Source organism: Opisthorchis viverrini (genome assembly GCF_000715545.1).
Source record: "Opisthorchis viverrini unplaced genomic scaffold opera_v5_272, whole genome shotgun sequence".
Classification (NCBI taxonomy): Eukaryota; Metazoa; Platyhelminthes; class Trematoda; order Opisthorchiida; family Opisthorchiidae; genus Opisthorchis; species Opisthorchis viverrini.
The window spans coordinates 391141-403019 of NW_008751930.1; the positions used below are offsets into that span (position 1 = coordinate 391141).

The window sequence follows — 11879 nt, forward strand, 5'->3', positions numbered from 1 at the left end:
TGTTTGGCATTGACGGGACTAACAAACAGCACTTAGTGCTCCAAAACAGATCAACCTATTGCGTCTGATTGGGGGAGCAGCAGTCCCGTATAAAAAATCCAGCCAGCGTGAATTCGTCCACAAGCCCCTATCGCGACGACGAGGCGGACGGAAATGCTACGAACCGTAATAACGACCAGGAAACTGCCCTGAATGTGATAGTGCTTTAGTGCCTTAGAATGATTCTGTTCGTCCAGTATATGCATCTGCCAACAAGGCTGTCTCGAACTTGAACTTCATTGTGAACGGCTGATAAGATCAGATGATCGTTCAGCTGTACCACCCTTCCGGTGCTTGGCTGCTATGCTACCCGAAGGAAGCATGGGGGCTGGGATATTGCCAGGTCGCCCAAGCCTAGACAGAGGAAGTCGAGTGGCACAGATCGGGTTCGAACCAGGACCTTCCGGTCAGTAGATTCGCGCTCCAACCACTTGATCCATCTTGCCCCAGATGCGTTTAATCTATCTGCGATGATATTCACGCTTGCTCTACACGGCCTGTTGGTCGCCAGTTTTGGGCTTTCCAAGTCTAACCGATAATTTTGTACACATCGGTTATTAAAACAAACGCTTCTTCGGAGATATTTTGCCAAGCTACTACACTCCTACCTAATTATTGGTAGAAATTCAATAAACAATGTTTGTAATGACTCAGCGTTTCGATCACCGCGCTTGACTTCCATCAACAGCAAGATAATCGAAATCATCAAGGTCGGTCATCATCATCATCAAGGTCAATCAACCTTCGGTAGACTATTCAGTTAAACAGTGTGACAGCCACGTGTGTGTAAGTTGAAGCTAGGACAAGCTAGTCAAACTATCGGCTGTTGTTTATAAGTCTCAACCACAGCACTGATTATTGTTTTGATTGGCTCATATGGGCTATGTGAACTGCCAAGGCTTCCGCACATCACGGTTTCGCGATCATTTTAAGTGACCTGAATAGTTTTCCCCGCACGGTTTGTCATGCACTTCGAGCCTGCGGAGTGTGTAGTGCTGAGACAAGACGGGGTGGGATCAAGCCTCATGCTTGCAGACAAGCTAATCGATGTGGTAGATAGGTGTGTTCACCTGGGAACCGCTGGAGACGAAGTTACTCCTCGAATCAGGAACCCCGGGGCAACTTTCACCAACCTCCAAAACCTATGGTGCAGGCGTGATGCCGGACTAATTGAACATATCGCGGATTCCAATGCCTGGTCGTATCTGCAGCGTTCTCCTGTCTTCCGGTGTTCGAAAATGTAGCAGCTGGAGCCAAAAAAATCGTTCAGCTGTAGCACCCTTTCAGTGCCTAGCTGCCATGCCACACGAAGGAGGCACGAGGGCTGGAATACTGTCAGTTTGCCCAAGCCTAGACAGGAGAAGTCGAGTCGCAGAGGTCGGGTTCGAACCACGGATCTATCGGTCAGTAAATTCGTGCTCTAACCACTTGAGCCATCTCGCCCCCCCCCCAACGCTGCAACCAACGTGACATTGGTATTTGGTTTATGGCTGATAAACTAACTGACTGTCAAGCCTTAGTGAATTGGCCCAGCCTGGTCAAATAGGACAGTGTGGCTTTCCAGCAAGGCGTGCAGAGCAATAGCTGAGTTGCGAGCGAATTTTAGGAGAGCCAGTAAGATTTTTCGTGTTCTGCAGCGCGCACTTGCAGTCGCCCGCTTTTCTCTTCTATTCGGTTAGCACTGCGATCCGTACAACAGATTTTGTGCACGCTGTTAGTTTCAGCACTTGGAACAATGGAGCAAGTGTCTACTAATGGTTTTTCTAACTTTGAAAACTTTGCGTATGTCATACTCTCAAAAAACCTCACGAATAGGCTCAACAGGGAGAGCATCTATGAAGTGGATAATAACGTAACGCCATCTGGGTTTTTCGGACCGATCGAATGTCCTATAAAAAAGCTGGCAGATGGTTGTTCAACTGCAGCATTTGCACGGCGTTATTCCCCTCCCGTAAAAACGCTGAAGGGAATGTCGGATTACCCGAAACTGGACAGCGATAACCAACATGCCCGATGTGTACATGGGCTATCGATCTATCCACCCGGAAAACTGCGGTGTTATGTCAATTGAAGGTCTGCCGAGGATGCGGGATGACATGAAGTGAACCCAGGTTCAAAACACGTAGGAAGTGCGTATCAATGGGAAGTAAATGAACTGAAACGGCCTCTGATAGTGGCACCGGCAAGTGACGTTAAGCTGCTACTGAAGTACGATTCGCTGCTGGATCCATATTCCTGACTAGTCCAAGCGTCCAAGCCGGACGAATTCCTCCAGCCAGTGATTCGAACCACCATCCGAGTGCAGTTTAGTGCCACTCACTGTTAAGCTATTCAGATTTAGGCTTCCACCTCAAATTGTGTGTAAGAAATGAAGCATTTCGTGGTCCCAAGATCCACTGAATGACGTAATGTGGGCACAAGGAAAATGGAGGTATCGTACATACCGTGCATATCATCAGATTTGTCACCTGTGTCCACAGCCGTCGCGGAGAGACTGGACCTTACGGTGATGTGACGGTTTATGTGCGTCGGAGACCCACTGAGATATACTGCAGGGGGTATCCATGCGACACCCAACCCTTCATACCAAGTTAGTCAATTGTTAGGCGTCTGACCAACACAGTCTCCTGGTCCTCCATATCGGCGGTTGGAAAACGCGAAGTGCTGTTCTTGTTGTCGGTTTCTATCCAGATTACCTGAATAAGTATCTGGAGGTGTAGGCAGCTCGGAATGATTGTGGTAGGCACTAAGTCCACTCGCCATTCACTTTTATTCTCAAGTGGTTAGAGCAATAATTTACTGACCGCAAGGTTCGTGGTTCGAACCCGACCTCTGCCTCTCGACTTCCCTGTGTAGGTTTGGGCAAACTGACAGGATCCCGACCCTCGTGCATCCTTCGGGTGGCATGGCAGCTAGGCACCGAAAGGGCGCTATAGCTGAACGATTATTTTATTTATTATATTATTATTTATTATTCTATCCCCAATAGGGCGCACAAATAAACTATGGTTGTACGGCAGCGAAGTGCTGAACATTGATGTCATGCTGTCGATAATGACTTTGTCTGGAAAACGAGAACACTAAAAGAGTCCCTTTACAAGATCATTAATAATAGAAAGCACTTCTGCGGAAATCGGCCGGAACAAACCAAGCTAGACGGTTGCATTGGGAAAGTGAGAATACAAAAGCTACCGGTCCGAGGAAAAAAGGGTGACTAGCTTTAGCTGGAAAGCACGTTATCCGAAGGAATCACCAGAGACCCAACTAAGGTTATTAGTCAGATGAGTTTCGGCTGTCTGGTTGGACCGGGACCGAAGTCCTTCGACCAGAAAAAGCGCTTTCCCCTTATTGAAGAGTGATACCAGGGTTTAAGCTTTCGGACAATACCACACTATTTTTACTTTCAAAACAAGCTAGGCATTCGAGACAGGTGGGAAGCGAATGAACTGATCCGCCCTGTGAGAAGCCCATCTTCGAGCACCAAAAACCGGGCAGCGATTGACAGAAAATGCATGCGTGCACTTCTTATAGGATGCTCTTCACTCGCAGGGGTATTGCAATACTCGGACACTAGACAGCGCCTATAATTTATAGGGAAAAAACATTCAGAAACACCCAAATTGTTTTCAACTTTGAGAGATTGCTTTCAGGGGGGTTGGTCTGAACCGAACCGAAAAGTAACAAGTGCATGAAAAAATCATTCTCGAGCCACATCGGACCATTGCAATCAATCCGTTTACAATTTTCCGACCACTATGCTCTGTTAGGATGCACTATCTGGATCGTCTTGCCGGTGTGAACAACGGACCTACAGGTTCTTGACTGAGCTCATCCCCTGTCAGTTCAGAGCTATCATATGTTGTACCTTGTTTCGAATAGGTTGGTTTCGGTCCACATGATCTTTTGCAGCAATCGAAACAGGGTCAAGGTCACAGATGAAATTGTCAAACGGCCTTGAGATGTTTTTATACAAAGGAGACATTCATTGCAAAAGCACTGAGAGAAGTACAAAAAAAATTCCCGCTTGAGGGCTCTTGGGGAAATTGAGTAGTATGGTCAAAACTAACGCTAAACCAATTTACTTACCCCTTCCGTCAAATGGGTGATGAGATCTTGGCGGAAAGAGACATGGTCGAGACACTTGCCCAAGTCAAGCAACGCCGGGACGGAGTCTGGGAATTCGATGATGAGTGAAAATATATCGGGCTTGCGAACCTCGAACAAAAGCTGGTAGATTAATTCATCTGACAGCTGTGACGATAATTGTTTGTGAGAACCGGAGGAAACCGACGGAAAGAGAGTGGACAACCATCGGTTGTGTATAATGTCTTTGTTGTACAATAGAATTCGGTCCAGAAAGTGTTCCGAGTAGTTTCCAAAACACAATGCTCTAATACGGTGTGTCAATGCAGCTTTGACAAATCGGAAACAGACGGAAGGCAGGAGAGTAGCTAGGGTCAACCACTGGTTCGGACAATTCAACTTACGCCCCATTTGGAGTAGTTCAGTTTTAGCTTCGTCTAACTCGACGGAGAGTACGGAGGAGAACACGTTAGAATCGCCCCGATCTGCCTCGGCTGCTTCCAGTTCAAGGCCTAAATACAATTCCAGAAGCACTTCAATGTGAGTTCTGACGGGCACGGGGAGTATGACTGAAGAAATAGAGGACTGAAGCTCATAAAGGACTGATGAAGTGGGACAGCCCACGGCGTTCAGAATGTCAGGATCGCCACAAAGGGTACATAGAAATGTGTTTATATCATCATTCACACTGTGACATGCTTGCAAGAATAATTTCAGCAGACTGAATACAGGGTGAGAACTCGGAACAGGGAGGCATAGTTCATCTCGGGAAGGAAATTGACACGAGTCCAAGCTGGAAAAAGGGGAAATTTTCGCAGAAAGTCCAGTATCCTGGAGGAAAAAGATCAACTGTTCAACGAGGAGGTCCTTGCAGTGACATTCGCACGCGACTGTTGCAGTGCATGCGTACACATCTTTAAGTGAACGGTGTAGGAAATCCATTAGGTTGCATTCACAGCTGGTTATGTTGATAGGGCATAAGGGCCTGAAAAGGACGGGAAAAGATGAGGCAATGATGAGCAATAGTGTTTGTAATGATGTTGTGACGAACGCAGCCCTAGTTTTCTGGCACCGTCCGATCACTACAAATTGTTTGGCTGTGTCCAAAATACCTATGGTGACTACAAACAAAACTCGTTGTCAAGAAAGACCCGCATGCATCGGAGCTGCAAATTTGTGAAACTGACGATCGTCGACCGCTTCTATGACGTCAGAAAATAGCCAATTTGAGATCGACCGAATTGGTGCAGAATCGGTGACTTTACTTGACTGCTAATGGGTTATCTTGAATAAGTGTGGACAAAATCAAGGACGTTAAGCAGACTATGTGTTAGGTGTGGAAACTGGAAGCACGAAATAGGATGATATGGAGGGAAGGGTAAGAACTGGAATTTGTGAGCTCAACTTCAAGCCAGAGAGCAGAAGATTCCAGGATGCAATGGGATCGTTGGAGGCACAACCTGGAGCTACAGCGACTGCGGCCGGGCTCGTGCTGTTCGTACAAAATTGATCGGCCATCAGTGAGTACGAGGTGACCCCATCGATGGATGAAGTAGGTTCACATATCCCTCTTAAAAAATCGTTCAGCTGTAACACCCCTTCGGTGCCTAGCTGTCGTGCCACCCGAAGGAAACACGAGGGCTGGTATAATGCCAGGTCGCCCAAGTCCAGACAGGGGAAGTCGAGAGGGAGAGGTCGGGTTCGAACCACGGACCTTCCTCCGGTCAGTAAATTCGCGCTCTAACCGCTTGAGCCATCTCGCCTCTATCCTTCTTAACCTCTGAAATAAGCAGATAGCTGGATTTTACGGTGATCGTTACGTGAACGGAATAAAGTTGAATCAAGGCTTTTAACAAACGTGTGAATGCATTCGGCCTAATGCAGTTCAGGTGTACCCGGGGCGGGAACCACTAGGTTCAACAGGTAGGCTGTTCCCAAACTGGGAGGAGAGTTTCGCATTAATGCCAAAGATAGTTACAGGTTTTGACCATACAGTGGGTCACTGCTCCAGCCCTCTTCAGAGAAAGCGGAAAATCCCATCTGATAAAGCTTATTGGTATCATGAGAGAAAGAGAACATGCCTGCAGAACGGGGCATGTCTATCTCTATCTTCAAAAAGAGTACGCGAACGCTGTGTGAAAACCACCGTGGCATCAACCTGTTAGCTGTGGCATCGAAGATGCTCTCTGGCCTTATCCTTCGAAGGCTGATTGAACAGAGAGAAAGACAGATCCGTGAAAACCAAGCTGGGTTCCGTCCTGCAAGAGGTTGCATCGATCATATCTTCACCCTCCGACAGATTCTGGAACAGCGACACTGCTTCCAGCAACCAACAATGGTTGTTTCTTGATCTGAAAGCTGCCTTTGACTCTGTGGACCGTCAAGCATTATGGCAGTGTCTGTGGAGCAAAGGTGTCCCCCATAAATTCTTGACCCTCATTAAGGCGCTGTACGCCAACTCCAGCGGCCGTGTGAAGATCTACGGGAAGCTTTCTCCTGAGTTCACCACATCAAGTGGTGTCCGACAGGGCTGTCCTCTTTCACCTTTCATCTTCAACTTCGTCATTGATACGGTCATGGAAGACTCACTACCAGCCTCTAATGCCCGTGGGGTCGAAGTGCTCCCTCGGTGTCCGCTCACAGATATCGAGTACGCAGACGACACAGCCCTTCTTGGATCTGACCCCGTGATAATGCAAACAATATGAAATAGTCTAAGTAATCCTACCTCACGGTTTGACATGCGCTTCACACCTGAAAAGGGTAAAGTGCTGCTGTAGGGCTGGGAGGGCTCGGAACCTAACCTCATGCTTGCGGATGAGCCGGTTGAGACAGTGGACATATTTGTTTACCTGGGCAGCTGTATGAGTCCCGGTGGTCTCGGAGGATCAGGAAAGCCATAGCAGCTTTGGTGAACCTGCGTCATCTGTGGCGTAGGCGTGATATCAGTTTGTCCGTCAATGGACGTCAAAAGATTTTCAGTGTTTGACCATCGATGCCTTCGAAGCATTGTCGAACAGTTTTCGGAAGAAATAACTCAGCTACAATGGATGAACTAATAACTCTGCAGAGGTTGCGCTGGATTGGCCACGTCCTCCGTATGCCAGCAAACCGACTTCTTCGAAGCGTTCCTTCTGCACAACCACGCGAAGGCTTGAAACGAGTTAAGGAGGTCAAACAATGACTTGGCAGCGGAGTGTAAAAGCCATTGCCAACAAACTCAGCTGCGCTGGTCATAGCCGTCTTCCTGGATGGAGACCCCGAAACGGGACACATCAATGGTGAGAGATATTTTCAAACATGGTCCAGTCGCGCCCTCAATGGAGTTTTTGCGTCCCAGCTATTGCCTTCAATGCATAGCCCCCTCCTCAATCCCCCACTTAAAAGTCTACTGAAAACCCTGTGTTCACGCATCAACTATGTCAGCTCCCGCCTCCAATGCGCCGCTTTCTGCCCCACCTCCCCAAATCACAGCTGGCAATGATGATGATGATGAGTTGAAGGATGATTAGCGCTGGCTAGCTGAATGTGTGCCTAGAATAAGCCTCCTGTGTGCGGTTCACCAGGTGTTGTGTCATGCTGTGTGTCGGATCTTGGCTTCCTGCTCCGCTCAAAAGGCACGGTAGCTTCAGACAGCCCTTTATGGAGACAAGGGAAGATTATTACAACCGTATTTATATGGTAATCACAGAGTGTTCCACAAGATCGCGATAGAATCCCCGTGAGGGGGCGAGAAGCGCCAAGCCATGTATCCTCGATCCAGACTGGCTGACATTCTGATCAATCAAGACGCCTTCGTATTGTCAGTAACCCGGACGCGACACATATGTCCAATTGATATGATGTTCGGTTAGTGGGTGTGGCTGGCCTCCGAACACCAGGTGAACTTTTGCACGCATTGGGGGGCTCAACTATTCGTCTGTACCATTGAAACTGATGATTAATGGTCACCAACTAACTAACTGGGCATGTGGATAGTTTTAGGATTGCCGTCTCCTATTCAGGTGGATGCACAAACACCTCAGCGCGTACCCTATTTAGCACTACATTCATTGAGCGTGGCTGTCAACCGAACAATAGTCGCGTTCGCATCGTTCCGGCAACCAATGAACAACACAACAACAACAGCGCGTTTACAGGAAGTGAGTAGGTTGTAATGGGCTTCAAGCTGCGAGGTGCACAAGTGTGGAAGGCAGTGAAAAATTAATAATAATCGTCCGGCTGTAACAACCTTTCGGTGCCTAGTTGCCATGCCACCTGAAGGGAGCACGAGGGTTGAGATACTGCCAGGTAGCCCAAGCCTAGACAGGGGAAGTCGAGAGGCAGACTTCCAGTCAGTAAATTCGCGCTCTAACCACTGAGCCATCTCGCCGCAGAGGACTACTGAAATCGCCATATACTAAGAAAAATGGAGTGTACGTATGCACCGAGTGTTACTCCGGAGTGGCCTCAGTTGGCTTCCGCGTATTCCGTTTATCAAGGCCGAATGTGCTTTAACAAGATCAACAAATTGGGCCGTTGCACATGTGCCATACCGAAATGCACCCGTCACGCGTTTCCACAGCCTAGGTCAGTCGAACAAAGTATGCAGCCTACTGTGAACTTACAAACTGTTGAGTTATCCCGTCCAACATACTTGTGAGGAGTTTAACTGTAAGACGGTGCATCAACACGGACAGCTTGAATAGGCAATAAGAAAGGAGGGTCTGGGAAGGGTAACACCCGTAATGGCGAACACTTAGTTAGAATTGTGGGAATCGACCAGCGACAATAGCCATTCTGGATTTAAAGGTACATCATCATCAGTCCTCGACAGTAAAATCAGCATTGAAATCCGTGATTCTGGGTTTTCGGCTTTGTTCCAAACGATTGCAGATGTAGAAAAACATTTTTCACGTTCAGCAGTTACACTTAACATTGCTGAACTGTGGTCAGAGTGAAGTACACTTACGAGCATGCTACAGGGAGCTTGGTTTCACCTAATGACAGTCCAAGAAATGGTGGACTTCCATTCGAATGTCCAAAAGTGCCAAAGCAGTGCATCGGGTTCATTGCAGTTCATACAAAGGCGATATTTCCAATCCGGATAGCAAGGTCGGAGCAACTTTTGTTAGGCTACATCACCTGTGGCATAGGCGTGACATCCGCTTGAGTGGCTGTGGTCGAGTTTGAAATGATGCGATGCGGTGAGGACATGAAAACTTTTCAGTGTTTGAACATCAATGTCTTTGGAGCATTATTCGAGTCTAGAAAGAACTTTGGATCAGTAGTTCTGAAGTACGTCGAATGGTACGCGATAGGATGTGGTGGCTTGTTACATACTCTATACGCCAGTCGACCGACTTTCACGTACAAGCCAGAAAAGGGCGAGAACGAGCTGCACTGGTCATTGTGGATGGGTGCCCCCAGACGGGACACATTACTGGTTGGAGACATTGTCAGACCTGGCTCAGTCTCTGGTCCAATGGGGCGCATGCTGCATAGCTCCCAAGCTCCTCGATAACAGATGCACTGAAAATCCTGGATTCGCGCACCAATCACATCAACTACTACGTGCGCTGAGTAGCTATCCACCGGCAACTTCTCAGATTATTGGCGAACACAACTGCGACATGCGATTTTCACGGCTGACGATGGAGGAAGCCCGAGGTATACTTACATGTCGACACAAAACAAGCAGAATTCTTGTAGATCCTATTGTGCTTAGGTCAGATGTATCATTTTAAAACTCAAGGATTTCACATTCAACTAATCAATGATCTCCCAGTTTACGTCGTGGAATTGGAGTGTAAATTCAATCGGGTCAGCCAAAACATCGTAGCGCTCATCTTCATTGTATGCTGCTTTTGCTAAAATCATTTGCACAGATAACACGATTTGCACGTATACAAAGTTGGGGCAGTTTAAATGCTCGGCAATGTTAAACCGTTAGTCCAGATGTTGCCCACTGCGAGTGGGCAAGAAGTCTATCGTGATTGTTTTGTAAGCCTGTGATTATCTTTCCCGTCTACATGCTAGTCGCATAGGTATCAGTCATTTGAGACGTAGAGTTCAAATTCCGATCATACCTCTAATGCGAGATGGCTCAAGTGGTTAGGGCCCAGATTTACTGACCAGAGGAAGGTCCGTGGTTCGAACCCGACCTCTGCCTCTCCAATTTCCCTGTCTAGGCCTTAAGTAACCTGGCGGTATCATAGCCCTTCCTTCGGGTAGCATGGCAGCTAGGCACCGGGAGGTGTAACAGCTAAGAGAGATTTTTTTCTAATGCTGAAGGGCAGCGAAAAAGATGTGGACACACTTTCTCCGGTCGGTGAGAAAACAGATTCTCCAGCATTGTGTCCACGTAGATGACGTGTTAATTATCACTCTCGCTAAAGCACCCAAATCCCAGCTTTGACTTGTTCTCTTTTGAGGCAGTGCGTTGGTCTAAAAACGCGGGTAAAACCTCCAAGAAATTCCTGATTTGATGCTGCTACTGAGGATGTCGGTGCTGAGTTGAGAGAAACAGTGTGACATGAAAAATGTGAAAATGTGAAAAACACAAAACCCGGTAGAATATGGTTATACGATTTATTTACATTTGTTTTTCAGTATTTTACAAAAACTGTTGTGATCCATGTCCAAATCTACCAGACAATTCCTTCGATCGCTGAATCAATGCATTCCGAGCAGCACTGCTTAGGTACGACAATTTCAAATCCTTGTCACGATCAAACGGTCGTCTGGTTGGTTCGTTCGGCGGCGGCGAAGATTTATGTTTCTTGTGCTGAGGGAACAGAAAAAACAGTTTTGAAGGACTGTCCACTACCATCACCTACCTTTGACTTGTGTTTGCATTTCTTAGATTCCTTTTTCGACTTCTTCGCTTCTTTTTTGGCCTTTTTCGCCTCCTTCCTTTCCTTATCCTTTAGCTTTTTCTGGTGTAGATCCAAAAGACTGGATGTTGGTTTACCTTCCTAAACGGGACACGGGTAAAAAGGGCGGCTAGTCCACAAAAGAGTCCCGGTGTTCTCACCTGAGTTTTCGTGGCGAGTGACTCCATTTGTTTGTCGTACGCCATGCTTGCCAGACGTTCCTGTTCGTGAGCGGCTTGTCGTTTTACCTGGTGGAGAAATGATGAAAACGAGCACTCATCTGGTCTAAACGACTGGATCAAGGAATACTGTGAAGGACCGTTGTCCAGGTCAGAAAAGCAGGAGTGGGTAAGCTCAGAGTGTACCGACCAGAATACAATTTACACCCGTGCACCACTAGCATGGGGTATGTGTACAGTCACGGCATAATTGAAGCAAATTTGGGAAACTGCTCAGTGAAACCAGTGGCGATCCGCGACAGGAATTATGCACTTTATCGGAAAACAAAGAATACTTGGAAAGGCAATCACTGAGCAATCACCTAGCAGCAGCCGGTGGATGAGCAGCAAAACGTCAAGCAAAAGTTTTCGGTAGTTCGTAGCTGGTGTCCGAATTGGAATAACCGAACAGACATCCTGTATGGTACTTACTGCACACGAGCCTTTGGCACCAATGTAGCAGTAGGATTGGTGAGAAGACACAAAAAAGAAACCTGCTCCGAGCCACCAATTGGTATGAACGTCGCGACACGACAATAGGCGTCGGTACCAGTTGTCCCTTTGTCATTGAGATACCGATACCATCCGTCAAATAACTTCATTTTATTGACAGTATGGGATTTTGGAATATGTTAGCCAAGGTTATATCCTTTACGTGAAGTCAACCTACGCCCCCCCCCCCCCC

General features: G+C 47.4%; 1 protein-coding gene across 1 annotated transcript in view; it reads right to left on the bottom strand.

Moving 5' to 3' along the window:
• The window catches only part of T265_09389 (hypothetical protein), a gene marked incomplete at both ends in the record, with an annotated part of 68298 nt that overhangs the window by 18884 nt on the left and 37535 nt on the right, over positions 1–11879 (bottom strand). Inside the window, 4 exons of the mRNA XM_009175433.1 lie at positions 4126–4490; positions 4527–4953; positions 10941–11078; positions 11138–11224. Coding sequence (XP_009173697.1) covers positions 4126–4490; positions 4527–4953; positions 10941–11078; positions 11138–11224 — 1017 coding nt within the window. The remainder of the gene's footprint in view (positions 1–4125; positions 4491–4526; positions 4954–10940; positions 11079–11137; positions 11225–11879) is intronic.